The sequence below is a fragment of the Rhinolophus sinicus genome, linkage group LG12, assembly GCF_036562045.2.
Source record: "Rhinolophus sinicus isolate RSC01 linkage group LG12, ASM3656204v1, whole genome shotgun sequence".
NCBI classification, from domain to species: domain Eukaryota; kingdom Metazoa; phylum Chordata; class Mammalia; order Chiroptera; family Rhinolophidae; genus Rhinolophus; species Rhinolophus sinicus.
In genome coordinates, this window is record NC_133761.1 from 29963784 (window position 1) to 29984359 (window position 20576).

The 20576-nt window shown below is 38.8% G+C and overlaps 1 protein-coding gene across 3 annotated transcripts; it reads left to right on the forward strand.

The window, feature by feature from the left end:
* ZNF706 (zinc finger protein 706) lies at window positions 1-6652 on the forward strand. 3 transcript variants are annotated; one of them, XM_019754153.2, is made up of 4 exons: window positions 1-110; window positions 2994-3130; window positions 5100-5207; window positions 6345-6460. In XM_019754153.2, exons 2-3 carry the CDS (start codon window positions 2996-2998, stop codon window positions 5193-5195), a joined length of 231 nt encoding a protein of 76 aa, XP_019609712.1. In that variant the 5' UTR covers window positions 1-110; window positions 2994-2995; the 3' UTR covers window positions 5196-5207; window positions 6345-6460. The 3 variants fall into 3 exon arrangements, with proteins under 3 accessions (XP_019609712.1, XP_019609711.1, XP_074173123.1); XM_019754152.2 differs by lacking the exon at window positions 1-110 and adding an exon at window positions 119-311 and having other exon boundaries at window positions 6345-6652; XM_074317022.1 differs by lacking the exon at window positions 1-110 and adding an exon at window positions 583-694.
* The last annotated feature ends 13924 nt before the right edge of the window (window positions 6653-20576 follow it).

Sequence of the window (20576 nt, forward strand, 5' to 3'; positions counted from 1 at the left end):
GGCGAGTGGGCGGGGGCTGCGAGGAGCAGGGGGGCACTGGGACGATTGGGAGAGCTGCGCGGCGTGCGCGGGCACGAGGCTTAGTGGCCTTCCCCAAGGCTGAGGCGGCGGTAGGCGCGCGCGGCGGCGGCGGCGGCAGCGGCGGGTGCGAGGCGCGGGCTGTTGTGCTCCGGTCTCTCCTCTTATCCCCCTAGGCGGGTGGTGGAAGCCGACGCGGTGCTGTGCGCTCTCCCCCTTCCTCTCCCTCCGGCCACCTCCCCCGGCCCTTTCGCGCTGCGCGCTCTCTCCGAGGCAAGACTGTCCCGGCCCGGGTGAGCGGCTGTGGGGGAGGCGCTGACGCCGCAGGACGTTCGGGAACCGGGGTGGGCGCTCGCCGCCGGGGTGGGCGGAGACCGTGGGGGTCGCCGCGGGTCGCGGGAGGCCGGCGGCCTACCTCGCCTTCCTGGGGGGTGGCCGGGCCAGTGCTGGCCCGGCACGGGCCGCGGGAAGGTGGGGAAGCTCGGGCGCCTGCCAGGCCCTGCAGGTGGCCGGGTCTCAGGCCGGCCGCTGGAGCTGAACGGTAACCTTACCCCCTGGCGACAGCAGCTGGTCGGTTTCTGGAGACCGGGGCTTCCCGTTGCGGAAAGGGCCGAGTTTCGGGCAGCCAAGGCCTGCAGGAGGCGCGACTTGGGCCGGGGTCCGTGAGGAGTGGTGGGTAGGTGGCGGCTCTGTGGCCCTTGGTGACAGGAAAGAGGAGGGGGCTCAACGAGGCGAGAGAGGCCGCTTTGGGAAGGAAGGTGGACCAGGCTGCAGTTGAAGTCAATGAAGTATTGGGTGGAATACACCTTCCTCCTGGTGCTTTCATCGTCTCCCCTCCCCAAAAGGATGTAGTTAAAAGCTAAGGTCTGGATGTTGATTACTGCCTGGGCCTCTTCGTTTCAGATGGTTGTACAGAATGATCCTACTTCCAGGATCCAAAATGTTTTCTTACTCATTTTGGTTTTAAGAGAAGCTTTGGGACAGTGCTTACTTGTTGCCTCCTGTAAGAGCTCCTCATTTTAAAATAACTCATTTTCCGACTACTTCCCACTTTGCAGCCCTCTCAAAACCCCACTGAGTCATATTAAAAAAACAGTTTTTAGATGTTTGTTAATGACTTCTGGCCCTTCAGTATGTCACATTTAATCAAGGAGCAGTTATGCTTAAGATTTTGTAGAAAATTCGATTGGCTTGAGAGCAGGTCCTAAGTTGAACTGTCCAAAAGCAGGTGGTTTGTTCGTTTGCATTTCTGCTTTCAGAAAGGAAATCAGTGCAGTGTGTTAGAAGTTAAGGGCCTACCCAATGAATTTAGACTATTTGATTTTATTTCCTTTACTTGGTGTTAAATTTTCCGTTTTAAAAATAAGAACAAGCAACTACAGTGTTTTATTTATTAAAGCTTTTAGGGCTTTTTTGTTACTGATTTTAGATGGCAATGGAAAATGGGTTAAACTTACTGTGTAATATATTTCAGGAGAAATCCTAAATACAAAAATTAAAAATAATGTGTACCTAATGACACTGCATAAAAATGTTATCAATAATATCTAATAACTTACAGAAGTCAAAGAAACTTCTGAATTAGTGGTCTGCCATTTATGGTTTTTTCCCAATATAAAGCAATTTTAGAGGTTACCCACACAATCAGTGTATTAACATACATAGCTTACATTGCATGGAAGAGTTCAGGTGCATCAGAAGACTGAAGTATTCTAACAAACGTACTGATACTAAGACATTGAGACATTACTAATGTTACAAAACATTTGGATACATAAAGATTGAATACTTGACTACACTACTGTCATCCAAATAATACATAAGTAACCAAATCTGTTTCCATGGGAATAGATTTGTAAGCTTGCCATAACATTTGGACTTAAATATACTGTTTTTAAAAAAATGATTCCATTTGGCTTGGAATTTGGTTTAAAAAAATGGAAGTTTAGTCTTCAAGGACTAACACATCTGGTAATATTTATCATTATTTGGTGGGAATGGGGTTCTTATATTAGGCTAGCATACTAAACATTTTCATAATTTGTTAAAATATCCCACTGGCTTCCTAGAAAAGCCTTGATCCTCCTCCACTTTTCACTTGACTTTCAGAAAGTTCAGTATTTAATGCTAGAGGGAACTTGTACAGTTGGTGCATTTTTTAAGTTTCTCTTTCTTTTTTGGGAAAAGTTCAGGTGTTTCTATGAAATGATTTGGCCTCATATCCATTAACTAGTTAGGGTTCCAGTCAGAAAAAAAGTCAGTGCTCTTTTCTGGTCAAGTTGAGGTAGATCCATTGTATGTTCGTGTCCTGCAATGATTTAAAAGTTTAAAATTTACAGGCCACCAGAGGTAAAAAGTGGTATATTTCATTTTTGTATAAGTGTCTTTACCGTTTTTACAAGGTTCATTCTCTCAACTGGGAACTAATTTAATCTTATTTAATAATTTGTCCAGCAATCCTGCAAAGACCAATTTTTAAAAAAGATTTAGAATAGTACAATAGTTTTATGAAACCTAAGTATTTAAGAGAACAGTTCCCATTTCTCCTGTGATTTCCTTTAGAGGCATCAGATGATAGCTCTTAAAGTTGTAAGAGTCTCAAGTCACAACAGGAATACAAGGGAAAAGTACCTTTGCAATAGTTTTTTCTTTTTGAATGCTGCGTTTTATAAATATACTACAAGTTACGTATCCATTTTACTATTAATAGGATTTGGATTATTTCCAGTTTTGGAAACAGGTGCGCTGGACATTCTTGTACTGTGTCTTTTGGTGTGCATACATTTGCATTTCTGTTGGCTATATTGTTCGGTTATAGAGTAGACAACTACAGACAGCTTTCCACAGTGGTTGTACAAGTTTATCTTCTATTAGCATTGTATGTGAGAATTTGAAAACTCATGCATTTTGATTAACAATTTTTCTATAAAACATAAGTCTTCAACTCACTCTAATGCCTCAATTTCTGTTTTTAGATATGGCTCGTGGACAGCAGAAGATTCAGTCTCAGCAGAAAAATGCCAAAAAGCAAGCTGGACAAAAGAAGAAACAAGGGCATGACCAAAAGGCTGCTGCCAAAGCTGCCTTAATATATACATGCACTGTCTGTAGGGTAAGGGAAATTGAAAGACATAGGTTTTCTTTGGACAATTCTTTCATTAGAGATTGGTTTGTATACGTTAAAATTTTGCAATCATGGCAAAAAAAAATGTTTTACTTGAAATAGGAGATTTGAGAGCTGGTTATTTTTTACTTTTTTTTAAACTTTTTTTAAAAATTAGATTCATGTGTACAAAACACTGTAATAGACATTTAGACCCCTTAAAGTGATAACTCCCCTCCCCCAATCTACTACCCCTCTGACATCACATACAGCCATTACATTTCCACTGTCTCTTCCTTATACTGTACTCCACTTCTCGTGCTTGTTGCCGTGTGTGTGTGTGTGTGTGTGTGTGTGTGTGTGTATATATATATAAAATTATAGTTGACATTATTATTCAGCTTCAGGTGTACAGTGCAGTAAAGGAATCCATCTTTAGTCCTCCATTCAACAAATATTTATTGAATGACTCCTGTGGCCAGGCACAGTTTCCTAGTTGTTGGGGAAAAGGAGTGAACAAAGTCTTTTTCCTCATGGAGAATAAAGATGTCCTCTTAAGGGAAAACAGTACACTTTGAACTTTGTAAAGAGGTCAGGTCTACATTCTTAGTTTAGAGCTATGTAAGATATTAGTGAATAAACCTCTGGTAATAAATTAGCTTTTTTTTTTTTTCCTTTCACTAAATCCACAGTTAGGATGTCTGCAAAACTATGGAGTTTATTCACATTGCTAGGTTTTACTAGAATCAATATATTTTATTAGATTTGAAGAATAATCCTGACAGCTACTGTTGAGTGCTTACCATGTACCAGGCACTGATCCAGGTGTTTTACATGTAGGAGCCCATTAATCTGCACAACAACCCAGTAAGATAAAGTACTTTTATTATGTTCATTTTACAGAGAAATAAATTGAGTCATGGGGATTGATAACTGGCACAGGGTCACCCTCCTAATACACAGAAGAGCTGAGATCTGAACCCAGAGAGTCCAGCTCCAGGGTCCACCCCCTGGACTACTCCATACTGCCTCAAAAAAGTTTTTCTTAAATTCTGAGCCAGAGTTTTTTTCTTGCCTGTTGGTTTAAGCTTACCACCCTGAAGTTAGTGCATAGAAGTACCTAAGGAAAAATACATAGGTCGGTCCGATACACACACACATCTTTTTTTCCCCCCCAAAAGCCCTGTACTTGGGTAGGCTTGGTATGGATGGGACAGGATCTTGATAAGACATGAGTCCTCAGTTATCTATAGACGTCATTACTGATGAAATAGAAGTTCCTAACTACATAAAAACTCTACGAGAGAGAGATGTTATATTAAACGTCTTATTTATATTGAGCTTTGATACACTCAGTGAAATGGAGCAGCTTCACATCCTCTTTGGAGAGAAGCAGGGTAAAAGTAAAATTCACAAAATTACCGATACAGGAATGCGTTGACCTAAAAGTACATATTCAAAAACCCAAAATAACGAAATAGTTTTATTTCATGTTTTGTCTAATTGAATGTGCTAAGGAATAAATAATTGAAGTTCTTTGCCTGAGGAAGTCAGTATAGTGTATTTGAAAGCTGCAGGATCTAATACTAAGTTAAAGCATAGGTCTTGGGCAAATCAAGCTCTAGGATTTAATTTCCTTGTGTAAAATGAGGATAGTAGGAAGTAATTTAAGATTACTATGAAAGTTCTGTGAGAATTCAGATAACATGCTTTACATAAGAGTTCAGTGCATGCTACCTATTTGCTGTTATCAGATAAGCAGAATACTTCATTCTCTGTGATACACCCCTTTGAAATGTGGGACTATGTTGGGAATTTCTTCATTAAATGTCGTTTTTCATATGCCAGCCACTAAGTTGTAGGAGTTTAAAAGTGTTTTGCATTGTTTATCATATGCAGGCTCAGGATTTTAAAAGCACACATTTTTATTTCATGAGTAAGGCCTAACTCTTCTTTTTCATACAATTTTTTAAATTAGACGCAAATGCCAGACCCTAAGACCTTCAAGCAGCACTTTGAAAGCAAGCATCCTAAGACTCCACTTCCTCCAGAATTGGCTGATGTTCAGGCATAAAGTTGTTTACAGGTAATTGACCTTTTCTTTTTGTTTGTTAATGTCAGGGTTGTATATAAGAGCAAAGTGTCTTCTGTACTTGTGAAATTGATTTATACCTTCTAGCTGAGACTATTATCTTCCCCTTTTTAACTTAATGTTTAACTTTGCAATTGTTGAAAGTCCATTTTCCCAGACCATACCCTTTCAATGCCTTTGCAACACCCAAGTTTTTACTTCTGTAGCCAAAAATGGGAGGGGTGAGGGGCTGGGGATGCTGACCATCTCTGGCACAAGAATGGACGAGACTTATCTGCTTAAAGAAAGTAGTAATCGTTACCAAGGTATTGAGGATCTTGTTCCCAGGAATGATACAGACCGATATTCCTGAGTGCCTTTTGCAGGTATCTTAACAGTGCTTAGCTGAGCTAAGTGCGTTAAAATACAGGGCACGCGGCCAGCCAGGTGGCTCAGGTGGTTGGAGCGCATGCTACCGAGGTCGCTGGTTTGATTCCCACATGGGCTAGTGAGCTGCTCCCTCTTCAGCTAAGATTGTGAACAAAGGTTCTCCTGGAGCTGGGCTGCCTTGAGCCGCCAGAGGTGGGAGTGTGCTGCCATGAGTTGCCAGCAGCCAGCGTGAGTGGCTCCCAGCGGGCGCGAGTTGCCGTGAGTGGCTGTGCCTACCAACGACCGGCGACCAGCTGCCTCAGCTGGGGGAGCGCAAGGCTCATAATACCATCATGGGCCAGGGAGCTGTGTTCTACACAACTAGACTGAGAAACAACGGCTTGAACTAGAGTGGGGGTGGAGGAGGCAGAAGAAGGGAGGGAAAAAGGATATTAAAGACAAAAAATGCAGGGCACAATGTGGGTACACTGTATAAACTTGGTAGTTGCCTGAAAATAATCAGCTTACACTTCTGTGTGATTGGATTATTTTTTCCCCCGAAATGGTTGTGATGGTGCTGATAGTGTGAGTGTGTGTGAGAATTACTTCTTTTTAAAGTAAATTAATCAAAGTTCTGTTGTTTATAAAGTTCTGTTGACAAATCTACCAGACTAACTTGATAGCTTAGACATGTTGTGCTTTTTGTCTTAGACATTTGAAATGTATATAAGCTTCATTTGTGCAATGCTTACATTCACTGAAATTTTTGTTTATGTTTTATAGGTGAATTCATGACACCTTTGACTCTTCTACTGTCTCAGATCTTAGGTAACAAACCTGCAGCTGCTTTTCTAACAAACTGTTGGTCAGCAAAAATAAAGGGGCTACAGAAACACTCATTTTTATGCTGTTCCCTTTTGGGCTTCATGCAAAGACAATTCTGTGTAAATGTACAGTTGACTCTGATTTGGAAATCTGAAAATCAGTCCATCCTTGTTATAAAAAATTTTTTTACAATTGTAATTATATTGATGTTCATATTGTGTAAAATAACTCATTTAATAAAGTAGTACTTTGATTTTACAACATCATAGGATAAATGGTTCTAGAAATTCTGTTCTAACTTTCTATATTATTTGCCTTATAAAAATCTAATGACTTCATCAGCCAGAATTGCAAGCGCAATTCTTATTTCCCTTTCTCAGCTCTGTGGCAGGTTCATTAGTTAAACAGACTCATTCGTTAAATTTGTGTACACAATTTTATTGGCAGCTGCTGATCTGGGTGAAGAATGACTTACTTGCTGCCTTAGTATATTGAGATCATGTCTCATTTCCCCCTCTGATTGTTTCCTGTGTTTGAAGTTGGAATATTTCAACTTGCTGTATGACCTGGCTATAGCTGCCAGCCAGGTATACCCTTTAGATAAGTGATACATTCCTAAAGCGGTTGGATTGTTACCCCTTCTGAAAAAGTACGTTCTGAAATATATACCATAATACAATAAGCCTATCATTTATTACAAAATATGCTATAATTATGTGAACTGGTAAAGATCTTTTATAAATTATGCTGGATTCTTTAAAAATTCTTCAAGTTCTCTAATTTGAAATTGAAACATCATTTCAAAGGAGTTTTTGGAAATTAATGATTTGACCAACTCTAGAATGGATTTTGCATTAACGGGAAGATTGGAATGACCTTTGCCTGGGTCATTTCCTAGAACCTTATCCTTCCTTTCCTTTTTGAGTAGTTGATTTTAGGAGTTTACTTTTTGCTGGTTCCTAAAATCAAAGACTGTATATATAATATGATTTCCGTCTAAACTAGAAAAGTATTAAAATAGGCCAATATCCACATTTCATTTGCCTGTGGTGGCGGGGGGGGGGGGGTCGTTTGGTTCAGATGGATGACGTAAATCCAACCCAGTTAAAGGAGACTTAATTTTAGGGTCCTAATTTGCTTTTGTCAGCTATTAACTTTGCAAGTGAAACTGCTGTAACTGAGTTTAAATTTTAAAGTTCATATAATAGGAAGAACACTCAAATATTTAGTGGTAATTGCTTAGATCCACCTGTCTGATCCTGTGGATTACAAAATGCATTCTCCCTTTCTGCTGTCACTCATCATTGCATTTGTTTTGGAGCTGTGCATATTCTGCCCACTTTGTTTGTCTTCACTGTAAATTTAAAATAAGATATTTCCAAGGAAAATCTTCAGTGGTAATAGTTTCTTAGCAACTCCTTATATCTTACTTTAAAATAGTCTCTTTTTTTCCTTGTATTTAATTTCCTAAGTTTCAGATTTAATATGTTATTTCCATATATTGATTACCAGAACATTAGAATTTGCCTAATTGCTTGTGGGTATTACAGAAGTTCTGGTTAACGGCTTCTTAAAGTGCTTTGAGCATATATATGTTTATGTTTAGTAACAAGTCATTTAAAAACCATTCACAAGTTTTGGTTTAATTTTTTTTCATTTGCTTTACTCTTAACTCAGAATAAAAGCTTTTTGTTGTTATATTTAACCCTTTTTAATAAGCAGCTAAAGACATATTTAACTCTATCTCAATGATGGGGAAATAGCTGCACTGATCTTGCATAAGACATTAATTCTCATAGTCCATGTGAGGATTATTAGTATGGTCCCCTTTTTATTGTGTTTAAATCTGCTGTATGGGGAAAATTAAAAGACTTGATAAAATACACTGAGAGAGAATTGGTCCGTTTGTATTCTGTATTTCCATTAGTTGCCAAAAAGGAATGGGGTTAAGATTAAACTTGTTTCCATTCTCCGTATGAATTTACATCCCCATGTTTAAATGACACACTGGAGGCTCAGTTGTGTGCTGTAATGTCTTATTAAAGAAGATATTAAAGAAAACTTAATCTAGTCTAATTTCTTCTACATTTTAGGAGTTTTTATGTTGCCTCCTCCCATTTTTTTCTGTTTTTTTCATTTCTCAACTTAGAATTGTCCCTTGAGTATAGAGCTCTGTGATTCTAAGGGTGACGAGATTTTTTTCATTTCTCATTGTTTTTCCTGTAGTCTATTTTGGGCCTATAGGCTATCCTTAAAAATGAAAGGAAGAAGGTTCTGAACCCTTGCTTTATAGAATAAGTGTACTAAGTTTGTGGAAGGGGGAAGTAATTAGCTATTAGTATAAATAATACTAAAACAAAAAATGCTTAGATCAGTTAATTGAAGTGGATGGATAAATCCTTTATGACATTGATCAGATTTGAGATAACACTTTTGGTTTTATATCATAAATACTATATAGCTAATTAGTCACATCATAATTTAAATCTGAGATGTATGTAGCATGAATAAGAGAATTTACCAGCATTATTATTTACATTATTGAATCTGAATTAATGCATTTGTGCTAAATTTTCATTGTGGGAATTTTGGGTTTGGTTTGGTTTTGGTCAGAGATGCATACTTTTTGTAGAGTGTATAGCAACAAAGATCAACACTAGGGGGTTGTGTTTACTGTGACTTCACATTCTGAAATCTTTCAGGCTAACCTAATTTTATCTATTGTAAAAGTTTCAGAAAACTCTCAGACACTTTCAATGTGTAGATTTAATAAAACATCTATCTACTTGACTGAAAATAGATGTTTTATTAATAAAGTTTATCCTGTCATTGTGGATTACCATATTTAACTGAAAATTAAATGTATTCTATTTTAAATCTTCTTTGGATAAGCTGTTTACTGAGTTACCATCTTTTGGGGAGGGGTGTTTCTCAAAATGACGTCTATAGCTAGGGTGACCATATACCCCGGTTTGCCAAACAGTCTTGATTTAAATATCAAATTAATATTAGATATTAAGGTGTTTCATGATAAATCTTTTTTTTTTATAAAGACTTTTATTGGGGGAAGGGGAACAGGACTTTATTGGGGAACAGTGTGTACTTCCAGAACTTTTTTCCAAGTCAAGTTGTCCTTTCAATCTTAGTTGTCGAGGGCGCAGCTCAGCTCCAGGTCCAGTTGCCGTTGCTAGTTACAGGGGGCAGAGCCCACCATCCCTTGCGGGACTCCAGGAATTCAACTGGCAACCTTGTGGTTGAGAGCCCACTGGCCCATGTGGGAATCGATCTGGCAGCCTTCGGAGTTAGGAGCACGGAGCTCCAACCGCCTGAGCCACCAGGCCGGCCCTATAAATCTTAATATTACCTCTTTTTACTCATGCATGTCAGTTTATGTCAAACAACTGAAGTACTTCTTTAATATGTAGATTTTTTAAAGGAAATTATCATACGCAGAAATTCTTACTCATTAAATGGGAACATGATACCAGCAAGGTTTGTCTTTTAAAGGCCTTGAATCTTTTTTTTTTAACTCCTACAGAGACTTAAATAAATCTGGTAAAACGAACTGTGTATATTTTGAAACTTCGAAATGCCCTTATTCACAGACATTCATATAAACTTTATATTGTTTGTACCAAGTTGTTCAGACTTGTTTCCTGATCTTTTTACCCAAAGGACTTGTGGAAAATGGCCAGTTGGGGTTAGAGGTACTGCCTGTTAGTATAGAACACTTCTATTGAGGAAGGAAGGGAAATCAGCATTGGCTGCAAGTTAGCTATGCTCTGGGCTGGTGGTATTGAAAACTTATGGCAAATCTTATGATTTTTGATACAGGATGCTTCTGCACATTTAATCTAGAGCTCTGAAATTTTTATAAACTCTTCATTTTGGAATACTTTTAGACCTACGGAGAAGTTGTAAAGGTTGTCCAAGAGAGTTCTCAGGTCCCCTCACCCAATTTCAGTTTATCCCTAATGCTCTAATCTTATATTACTGTGGTATGCTTGTCAAATCTAAGAAACCTGCACTGGTGTGTTACCACTAACTCGTTTGTCTATTAATGTCCTTCTGTTCCAAGAGCCAATCCAGAATGCCACATTGCATTTAGTTGTCGTTTCTCCTTGGTTTCTTGTGGTCTGTGATGGTTTCTCAGTCTTCCCCTTGTTTTCTACGACCTTGACAGATTTTTTTGTTTTGTTTTTAATTAAACTTTATTGGGGTGACAATTGTTAGTAAAGTTACATAGATTTCAGGTGTACAATTCTGTATTACATCATCTATAAATCCAATTGTGTGTTCACCACCCAGAATCAGTTCTCCTTCCATCACCATATATTTGATCCCCCTTACCCTCATCTACCACCCCTCTCCCCCCTTACCCTCTGGTAACCACTAAACTATTGTCTGTGTCTATGAGTTTTTGTTTCTCATTTGTTTCTCTTGTTCTTTTGTTGTTTTTGGTTTATATACCATATATCAGTGAAATCATATGGTTCTCTGCTTTTTCTGTCTGACTTATTTCGCTTAGCATTATAATCTCAAGATCCATCCATGTCGTCACAAATGGTCCTATTTCATCTTTTCTTACCGTCGAATAGTACTCCATTGTGTATATATAATACACAACTTCTTTATCCATCTATCGAAGGACATTTTGGTTGTTTCCACGTCTTGGCCACCGTAAATAAAGCAGCGATGAACATTGGAGCACATGTGTCTTTATGGATAAATGTTTTCAGATTTTTTGGGTAGATACCCAGGAGAGGGATTGCTGGGTCATACGGTAATTCTAGTCATACCTTGACAGTTTTGAGGTTTACGGAGGTATGTTGTAGAAGGTCCCTTAGCTTGGATTTGTCTCATGTTTTTCTCATGATTAGGGTAACAGGTTCTTAGAAATAAGACCATAGAGGTGCTCTTCTCATCACATCTTGGAGGTTAATGATCCCCACATGACATCACTGGTGATGAAAGCTTTCATCGTTGGTTACAGTGCTGTCTGCTTGATAGGTTTCTCCACTGGAAAGTTACTACCGTGTTTCCCGCAAAATAAGACCTAGCCGGACAATCAGCTCTAATGCATCTTTTGGAGCAAAAATTAATATAAGATCTCATATCATACCCAGTCTTATAGTAAAATAAGACCTGGTCTTATATTAAATTTTTGCTCCAAAAGATGCATTAGAGCTGATTGTCCGGCTAGGTCTTATTTTGCGGGAAACACGATAGTATCTTTTTCTTTCCATATACTATTTTTTCAAAGTAAATCCAGCCCTTACTGAAGGGGAGTGGGGGTTTAGCTTCATCTCCTGGAGAGGAGAATATATATAATTTGGAATTCCTCTAGGAAGATTTGTTTCTTCTCCCTGTTTATTCAATCGTTTTTTTTAATATCCTTATGGACTCATAATCTAATACTACGTTATTTATTTTGTTATTCAGGTTATTCCGGCTTTGACCATTGGGCACTCTTTCAGATTGGCTCCTCTATGCCTTTATCATGCCCCAGCCTTTTTTGAGCACTTCTGTACTGTTAGTACTACAAGAAGCTCCAGGCTCATCTAGTACTTTCCCTGCCCCAGCCCTAGATTGAGCCATTTCTCCAAAGAACCCTGATTTGTTTTATTGGAGATGGTATTTAGAAACCAAGATCTGGTCACTAAGTATGAGGTGTTTTGTTAATTATGAAATGTTGAGCTTTCCCCCCACCATTAGCTAATGCTATTTGAGGGTTGTAGGAAAGAATATCTATCCTAGATCTTTAGGAGATGAGCTCTCTCAATGAGTTTTCTGTACATTATTGCTGAAACATTTTCTTTTAAATCACCAACATGTTTATTGAAAATAATACATGTGAAGTTGCTTTATAAGCTGTAAAGCATTATATAAAAGCAACTTATTATAAAAGAAATGTAACTAAGGTCCCTTATATTTGGAAATTAAAATGCATTTTAGGAGATAATGTGTATATTTACATAATTTTAGGCTACATGGTTAAGTGCTTGGTGTGTTTTATAGACAATAACTTCTACAGGAATATATAGGAGGGAGATGACTTATGGTTGGAGAGGTTGATCTGTGCCTGGAAGGATGGAAAGTCGACTGGGGGAGGAGTAGGAGTGAATAGGGAATCAAAGTGAGGGTGGCTGAGTGAGCAGAAGCTCAAGTACATAAGTTGCTTTGAGAGAAAGTGCGTAGGACAGCCAGAGCGTGAGGCCTGTGAATGAGAGCCTTTGAGCTTATGGATGAGAGTGGGGAGCGTTCATTAGAATGGGACCAAACTGTGCAATGTGTGCACACTACAATAAATAGTTCAAATTACTGCTGGCAATGGCAACCCTTTTAGGGTTTGGGGGCAGGGGAGTGACATCATGTTAGGAAGATAAATATTTACCAGTGAAATATTCTGTTGGTACTGTTTTGATAGAGATCTTTTTACAAACTGTTGTACTTTCCTTGTTTTTTAAGAGTATACTGTCCATATGTAACTTGATTATTTAAGGTCATTATGCATGCAGATTTACAGGCAATAATTTTGCCCTGCTATAATGCAGCGGTACTGCTAGTACTCAAATTGCTGTATTGAGGGATCTTTGCCTCTGCACTAAATGGTCCAAGACTATAGTGTGTCTCTGACATTTGTTGTCTTCTACTTCAGTATAAAAGAAACATATTTCCATTATGTATAGAAATTTGGAGAACATAGTCAAATTGAATTTTAAAAATTTACCAGGACAGATACTTTTTTGGTGAGTATTACCTGTTTCTCTCACGTATACACGTGTCCATGTACAAATATGTATTTTAAGTAATTGCATACTTTTTATGTAGTCATTTTTTACACATTATGTTTTTGTCCTTTGCCATTTCACGTAACATACATAACAAGTGGGTTTTTTTCATGTATAAACTTTGTGTAAGTGAAATTTTTGTGGCTATATAGAAATTCATTGGGTAGATTTGCTGTAGTTGTTTTTTGTTTTTGTTTTTTTTAACAATTCCCCTGTTGTTGGACATTCAGGTTTTCTCTAATTTGTGTAAAAGTCTATTTCCACATTTAGAATTAGGAGCATCATAAACTTTAAAGCTCTTGGTAGGAGATAGATAATGAGATTTTGAAGAATGTATAACATTTTAGTAAAACAGAACCAGAGTTGCAGGCTGGAAAGCAGAGGGAAGCAGGTTACACTTGACAAGTGTGTTACCTTTGTTTGAATACTAGCACTTTTTCATGAATTTGGTAGCTTAAACATGGTGTATTTCCTTGATTTTGTAGCTTAAACGTGACGTATTTCCTTGATTTCTAGTGGAGTTTGAACATTTTAATTATATTTGTTAATCATTTCTAGTTCCTATTTTGTGAATTGTCCATTGCCCATTTATTTGTTGGGGTCTTGTAACCACATGCAATCTGCTGTCCACAGTAAACTAGGAAGAACTGAAACTTGCCAGGGAGTATCAGATAACCAAGGTTGTGAAACTCGTACTAATTTTACGAAATTGGAGGCTCTGTCTGCACAATTTGCTGGAAGTCTTAACAATAAAGTATAAAACCACACTTTGCATTTAAAGCATATTTTTTATTCAAGGCTAATGAAATTTGCTTTTGATTTATTAACACCTACCTGTTATGAAGACATAGGAAAAGTGATTTTTATTATAAGTCAGTTCAGCAAATTACAGTAACAAAATAGCCTTTCATACTTCTAGATCTTTCTGATCTGCATTTTGTTAGGTTCTGTTATTTCATATTTTCATATATGGATTTTCATAGTAACAAAATAGACTGTATTTAAGCCTTGCTTTGAATAGCCAGGACTATTTCTGATAAGAACAGAGTTCCTTAACTAGGATAAGAGGTTGTAAAACATGAGAATTTAAAGCTGTGGTTGAATGACTCAGTGAGAAAAATGGCAATTTCTAAGTTCAAATTTGGCTCTGCTTTTTCCTAGCTGAGTGAACTTGGACAGGTTACTTCACCTTTTTGAGCTGCGGTATCTTCTGTCACCTTACAAATGTAGAAACTAATACCTATCGCAAAGTTCTTCTAACTTGAGTGAAAGACACAATGAGTAGAAGTACCTGCCTAGTTATTGGTGCTCAGTAACTGTTAGCTTTCTTCCCACTATCTTCCTTTCCCTCATCCTTTTACAGAAACTTAGTGCATAATGAGTCTCGCGTGTGTCTTATTTTTCGCCTATTTCTGCTTGTGCTTTTTCTTACTGAAATGCTTTCTCCCCATCCAAGCCCAGTCTCTTCCTGTGGAAATGCTACCCATTCTTCAGAGCTCAACTCAAATGCTGATTTTTTTTTTTTTTTTCATGAAACTCAGCACTTTAAAAAATGTATTAGCACGGGAAAAAGGAATACATAGTAGTAAATATGAAACAAGGCTGCAAACCATAAAAAAATAGTGTCAGGAGACTAAGTTTTAGGAGGGCAGAGTTCCTGAAAGTGGTAAAGAAAACTTGTTTTCAGTTAAACAGCAATAACAGGGAATGGGTGTTGGATAACACTGCCTTAGCAGCTTCTATTTATATGCCATGTGTTTTGTAAAATGTCTTAAAAAGTGAAACAAGCCTAATACGATGAGTACTAAGGGAGCACATGGTTTCATTGGTTTTCACCTGGCCTTGATTAATTACAACTCAGAGGCTACAAGGAATTCGCAGGATTTGACTGAACCACTGTCTTACTATGGAAGTGATACAGATGAGAAGCTACCCACAAGACTAGAGATAAGTATTTTGCTTCTTGATTTTCAAAAAGCACAAAAGAAAATATTGAAGAGAGTGCAGAATTGTAAATTTGCTCTTAGTCTCTAGGTAAATACATACATTATCTTTTTACTGTGAACATCCCTTTCCCTCAGTTGGACTAATTTCATGTGTAGTTCCATTTTTAGTCTCTTCCCCCAACCACATTTGTTTTCCCTGCAAGAAGAGAAATTCTGAAGCTCAGTTCCAGTCACATCGTCTCCTCTGAAGCTGTTAGGTGTTCTCCATGGCCCACCAATGAACCCACCCACACTCCTGGCTGTGACTGGCGACACCTCCATTCTGGCCCCAGCATGCGCTTCCAGCCAGCCCCTTCTGCTGCCGTATCTGATGCTATGCTCCCGCTAAGGTGAATTACTTTCTGTTCTTGAGTAACTCTCACTACCCTTTTGCCTCCACATAATTTTTCTGCCTCTTAACTAGGGTGCCCTCTTTCTCCTCTTCCATTACTTTGCTCCTATCTCTAACTTTTCCTGATGCTCTCAGGTCTAATAGGATCACTCTTTCTAACTGTCATAGCCAATTGGAGTAGTCTTTTATTTTTTTCATCATTATGTATTCTGTTCTTTTTCAGGATCCTTAGGAACAGGAATTATCTCTTGTGCCTACTTGAAAGTTTATAACTGAGCATGCAACTATTTATAATCTTTAAATGTAGCATTCCCTAAGTGGTAAGAAACCATCCTCATTGCTTTTGTGGATTACTTTTTAAACTTTCTGATTTACTTAATGAGTGTTTGTTAACAGGCGATACCCTGCATATAGAATACTTTACAAATATTATTTTGAAATGAGTATAAAAATACACTTGAAGAAATCAAGGGACAGCTTGATAATCTTAATTTCAGCAAGAAATAGCAATTTATTGTAATCTTTACAGCAAGATTTCATGCAGATACTAATATAATACCTTTGAGCGGATTTGAACTAATTTTAAACTTTTATACTGATATATTTAATAGATGTGTGTCAGCCAATCAAATTCCAAAAATCTCTGTCCTGTCCACTTTAAATAATGTGTGTATGTATGTTAGCAGTTTACAGATGGTACCAAGTATGGAGGGAAGCTAATAGAAAATTGCAATTCAGAAAGATTTTAAGCTGAAACAATGAAATGAAACTAACAAGAAGTAGTTCAGATGGATTAAATAAATGTAAATCCGTCTAGGGCTTATAAAAATGGCATTGCATGAGTCCAAAATATGGACAGGAATTTGACTTGGCATTTTTTTCATGTGAGAGCCAATATGTTAGTTTATTATAGGCTTATAAGTCAAGCATGATCGCTTTAAAGGGTGGGAATGCAACCTTAGTTCAAGAGAATAGACATATTAATCACATAAAATCATGTTCATTGATAGCCAGTTCTTATATTTGGTTCTGGGTATCTTTGTTTTTTGTTGTTTTTAAGTGAAACATTGCTTGGCTAAATTCCATTCAATAGGGAAAAGGTCTAGGATGGTAAGTAGGATGGTAAATTGTGTTCACGAGGGAGACACTTGGAGAATTGCTGTGCAGAGCAGATCTGGAAGCCATGGGTGGAGATGACCTCACTGTAGAAAAGTACCATTACAATGCCTGTGTCTACCGAATAGCAGCATGGATTGCCTTGTGGAATGAGCTTCCCTTCCCTCTAGCTCTTAGGAAAGAGGTCTGGGACAGTTCAGCAGGGCTTTGTAGTGCTTGGTGGGAGGTAAACTAGATAGGCTCTGAGATCCCCTCTCACTCGGCGTTCCTGTGGTACCCAGTAATTCACAGTCCTGGAGGCACATAGATCTGTGCTTTGAGAAAATTTTATCAAGAGAGCAATAGAAAAATTAGTGGGAAGATCTGCTCTTATATTGACTTATTTTAACACATAAACTGCTTGATCTTTGTTCTCATCTCTCTCAGATGCTTGTAAGTTTTAAATGGGAAGAATATTGAGTCAGGATAGGAGTCGGGATATCTTTTTCACATTTGGACTTGAGATATAGGGTGTCCTTGTGTTCAGTGTTTTATTAGCCTCCTAGATATCAAACTTAGTTTAGAAATGCTTCTTTTTATCACCTGGCAAGCAGTATGGAATAATGTAAGTATGATTTAAGTCAGGACCATTCTTCATGTTAGTGGACTCCACACTTAAATTACAAAGTTCTGTCAGTAAACCAATTCTTGACTGTATACTACTAATGTGTTTATAAATTATATGCATGTACTTCCATTGTAATTATAAATCCTTCACAAAGATAGACATTAAAATAGGATGAGATGAAAAACATTGTTATTTCTTTCCACATTCCAGTGGATCATCTTGCATTAGCACCTGTAACACATGCACCTCACTTTGACACAGAGCTTGGGACCTTAGTTTCCCCATTTCTTTTTTTCTTTTTTTAAGATTTTATTGGGGAAGGGGAGCAGGACTTTATTGGGGAATAGTGTGTACTTCCAGGACTTTTTTCCAAGTCAAGTTATTGTCCTTTCAATCTTAGTTGTGGAGGGTGCCGTTTAGCTTCCAGTTGTTGTTGTCCTTTCAGTCTTAGTTGTGGAGGGCGCAGCTCAGCTCCAGGTCCAGTTGCCGTTGCTAGTTGCAGGGGGCACAGCCCACCATCCCTTGCGGGAGTCGAACCGGCAACCTTGTGGTCGAGAGCCCACGCTCCAACCAACTGAGCCATCCGGGAGGCAGCTCAGCTCAAGGTGCCGTGTTCAATCTTAGTTGCAGGGGGCGCTGCCCACCATCCCTTGCAGGACTCGAGGAATTGAACTGGCAACCTTGTGGTTGAGAGCCCACTGGCCCATGTGGCAATCGATCCGGCAGCCTTCGGAGTTAGGAGCATGGAGCTCTAACCGCCTGAGCCACCAGGCCGGCCCCTCCACATTTATTTTTAAGGTAAAGTGTTTCTAGCAATTTACAGATGTATAGGCCTCTGCAAATCAGTAAAAGCAAATAAAATGTGTAAAGTATCCATGCTGTGTGTAAAACAGTCAGCAAAGTACACATATGTAAAAAGTATAATACAGTATGCCTTTGGAAAACATAGACTGGTAAAGGAGGTGTGGCAACATTTTTTTCAATATTTAGCATATATAGCTTAGAACATGATTGCTGGGACTTAAGAGAACTCAGGACTAAAGAAAGAGATTTGCATTAATATGCATAAAGGTGCTCTTTGAAACCTTAGAAATAGATGATATCTCTACAGCAATAGAGTCAAAAGAACAAGTAGCTGAGTATAAAACTGTTACAGGATGGCGAGAGAAGCAGCTAGGAAGAGGAAGGGAAAGAGCAGTGGAAGGGGTGAGAAGAGTACCAGGATAATACGGCTCGCAGAAGACCCAGGAGACTGAGCAGAGGCCGAGCCGTCGGGCCTGTGGGTGGATTCAACAGTCTCAGCAGCAGTGCTCATCCTACCAAGTGCTTCCCTGAGGTCAAGGGAGTGTGGTTTCAAGAAAATAGAAGGGGTGGAGCGAGGTGGCAAGGAAGGAGCAGATGTAGACCAGTGACTTGACAGGTAAGGTAATGTCACATGGCAAGTGTCCATACCTGCAATCAGGCCTTCCTTCCGAGAGGCCTAGACACTGATGGCCAGACAAACCTGTTGTAGTTTGGCAGGCAAAGTGCTAAGAGTTTAAAATGTGCTGTGAGGCTATTCACTTTTTAGGCACAATAAGCTTAATTTCTACGTAAAGTGTTGATGTAAAATACTTAGACATGAGTGAATATGCCACATTTAAGTATAGCATCTAGATCTATGCTCTTCAGTGTTTTAGTCCTGTGATATAGAAAATGTACAGTCCTTCACTGGTAGCAAGAATATAGAGCGTCCCTTGAGTCACTCCCTCACTGCTGGTTGGACGGGGAAATACTGACCTTATGATATCCTTTTTAGCCAGCAGTTGAAATCCTGAGATTCATTTTATTCTGTTAAGTCAAAAAAGGTAGCAGTGGTTATTTTCTTGAAAATTGTTGCAGTATTTACTTCCTAGAAGTAAAGTTTCTGGGTTGAAGGCAGCACAGAAGTTTTCATGCTGCTGTCCTTTGACATAGGGTACAAGGCCACGTATCCAACATGTTTTGCGTGGGCAATAATGGAGGAGCCACTCAGCAGCTCCTGGTAGCACTGTGAGGAGGAATTGGGTTTTTTAAGTATGTTCCAGTGCTTTTGTAAAGTGTAAAGCCCTTTGAGGGGCCATACAGTGGTTCTCTAGGGTACTGTACCGCATAGTAGGGTGTGGTTTCCAGTTATGAAAAGCAAATTAATGATCATTTTAAAGTACCGAAGTCTGTAGACTGTTTTATGAATTAGAATGGATTCAAGACTCTCTCACAAGAACACTACTTAGCAGCATTTTAGGGTGCTTTTTCCAAAGGGAGAGAAAGAACTTAGCAGGTTGAGAATCACATGAATGACCCTAGATACACCTGTTAGTCATACATGTGAACAGCGGAAGAAAATATTTTAGTGTCACTGATGGAGAGGAAATAGCACAGGCTTCTCAGCCAGGTAAACTTTGGTTCACATCCGTCACTGCCATTTAGAATTTGAGTGACCCTGAGTAGTAAACTCACCACACCCCTGAATCTCACTGTCTTCATCTCTAAAACTAGGATAACACCACCTGCTCTCCTGAGTAATTGGGAGCATTTAGCACATGGTACCTGCACATGGTAGAAATTAAGACCCAAAGCTCTGGCTCTTCTTGGCCATCTAAAAGGCAGCACTCCCTGGAAAAAGGTGGTTGTGCAAGTGAATTGCTGGGCCATGTCCAGTCTGGATAGGTGCCAGTGTTCAAAATAGTTGATGTTTTTTATATTTTGAATAAACAGCAGTGGAAAATGCCTTTCTTAACTCTTAAATGCTTCTATTATCTTACTCTTTACTAGTCTTGTTGGGATAGTTTTTAATTTTAAAACTAATTCATGCTTCATGGTAAATGATTCAAACAATACAGACTCGTAAAATAAGTAATAGTCCCTTTTCCATCCAGGCCATGGAACTGGCTTTCCTTTTGTTTGTTTGTTTTGTTGTTGTTATTAGTTTCAGGTGCACAAAACAATGTAATAGATACTTACACCCCTCACAAAGTGGCAAACCCCCACCCCCAATCTGCCACTCCTCCGACATCGCACACAGCTGCCACAGTGCCACTGAGCCCATTCCCTGCGCTGCACTCCCCGCGTGCGTGTGTGTGTGACCAGTCGACACCCATCACTATTCAGCTTCAGGTACACACCTCAGTTCCAACTCCATTTCTGTAAAGAAGATTTGATTGTATGATCATGCTAGGTTTTTTTGTTCTTAAAAGTCTAACTACAGGCCTAAGAGGATAAATTTACCTGTTGTAAGATTGTTGTGAATACCACTAGATTCCTGGGAAAAGACAGATAGATAAAAAGGAAAAGTTTAAGTTTCAAATAAAATAATTTTAA

Coding starts and splice junctions, on each gene's coding strand:
- ZNF706 (XM_019754153.2), top strand. CDS start 2,996: ATGGCTCGTGGACAGCAGAAGATTCAGTCTCAGCAGAAAAATGCCAAA. Junction 3,131..5,099: donor ATACATGCACTGTCTGTAGG/GTAAGGGAAATT, acceptor TTTTTAAATTAG/ACGCAAATGCCAGACCCTAA.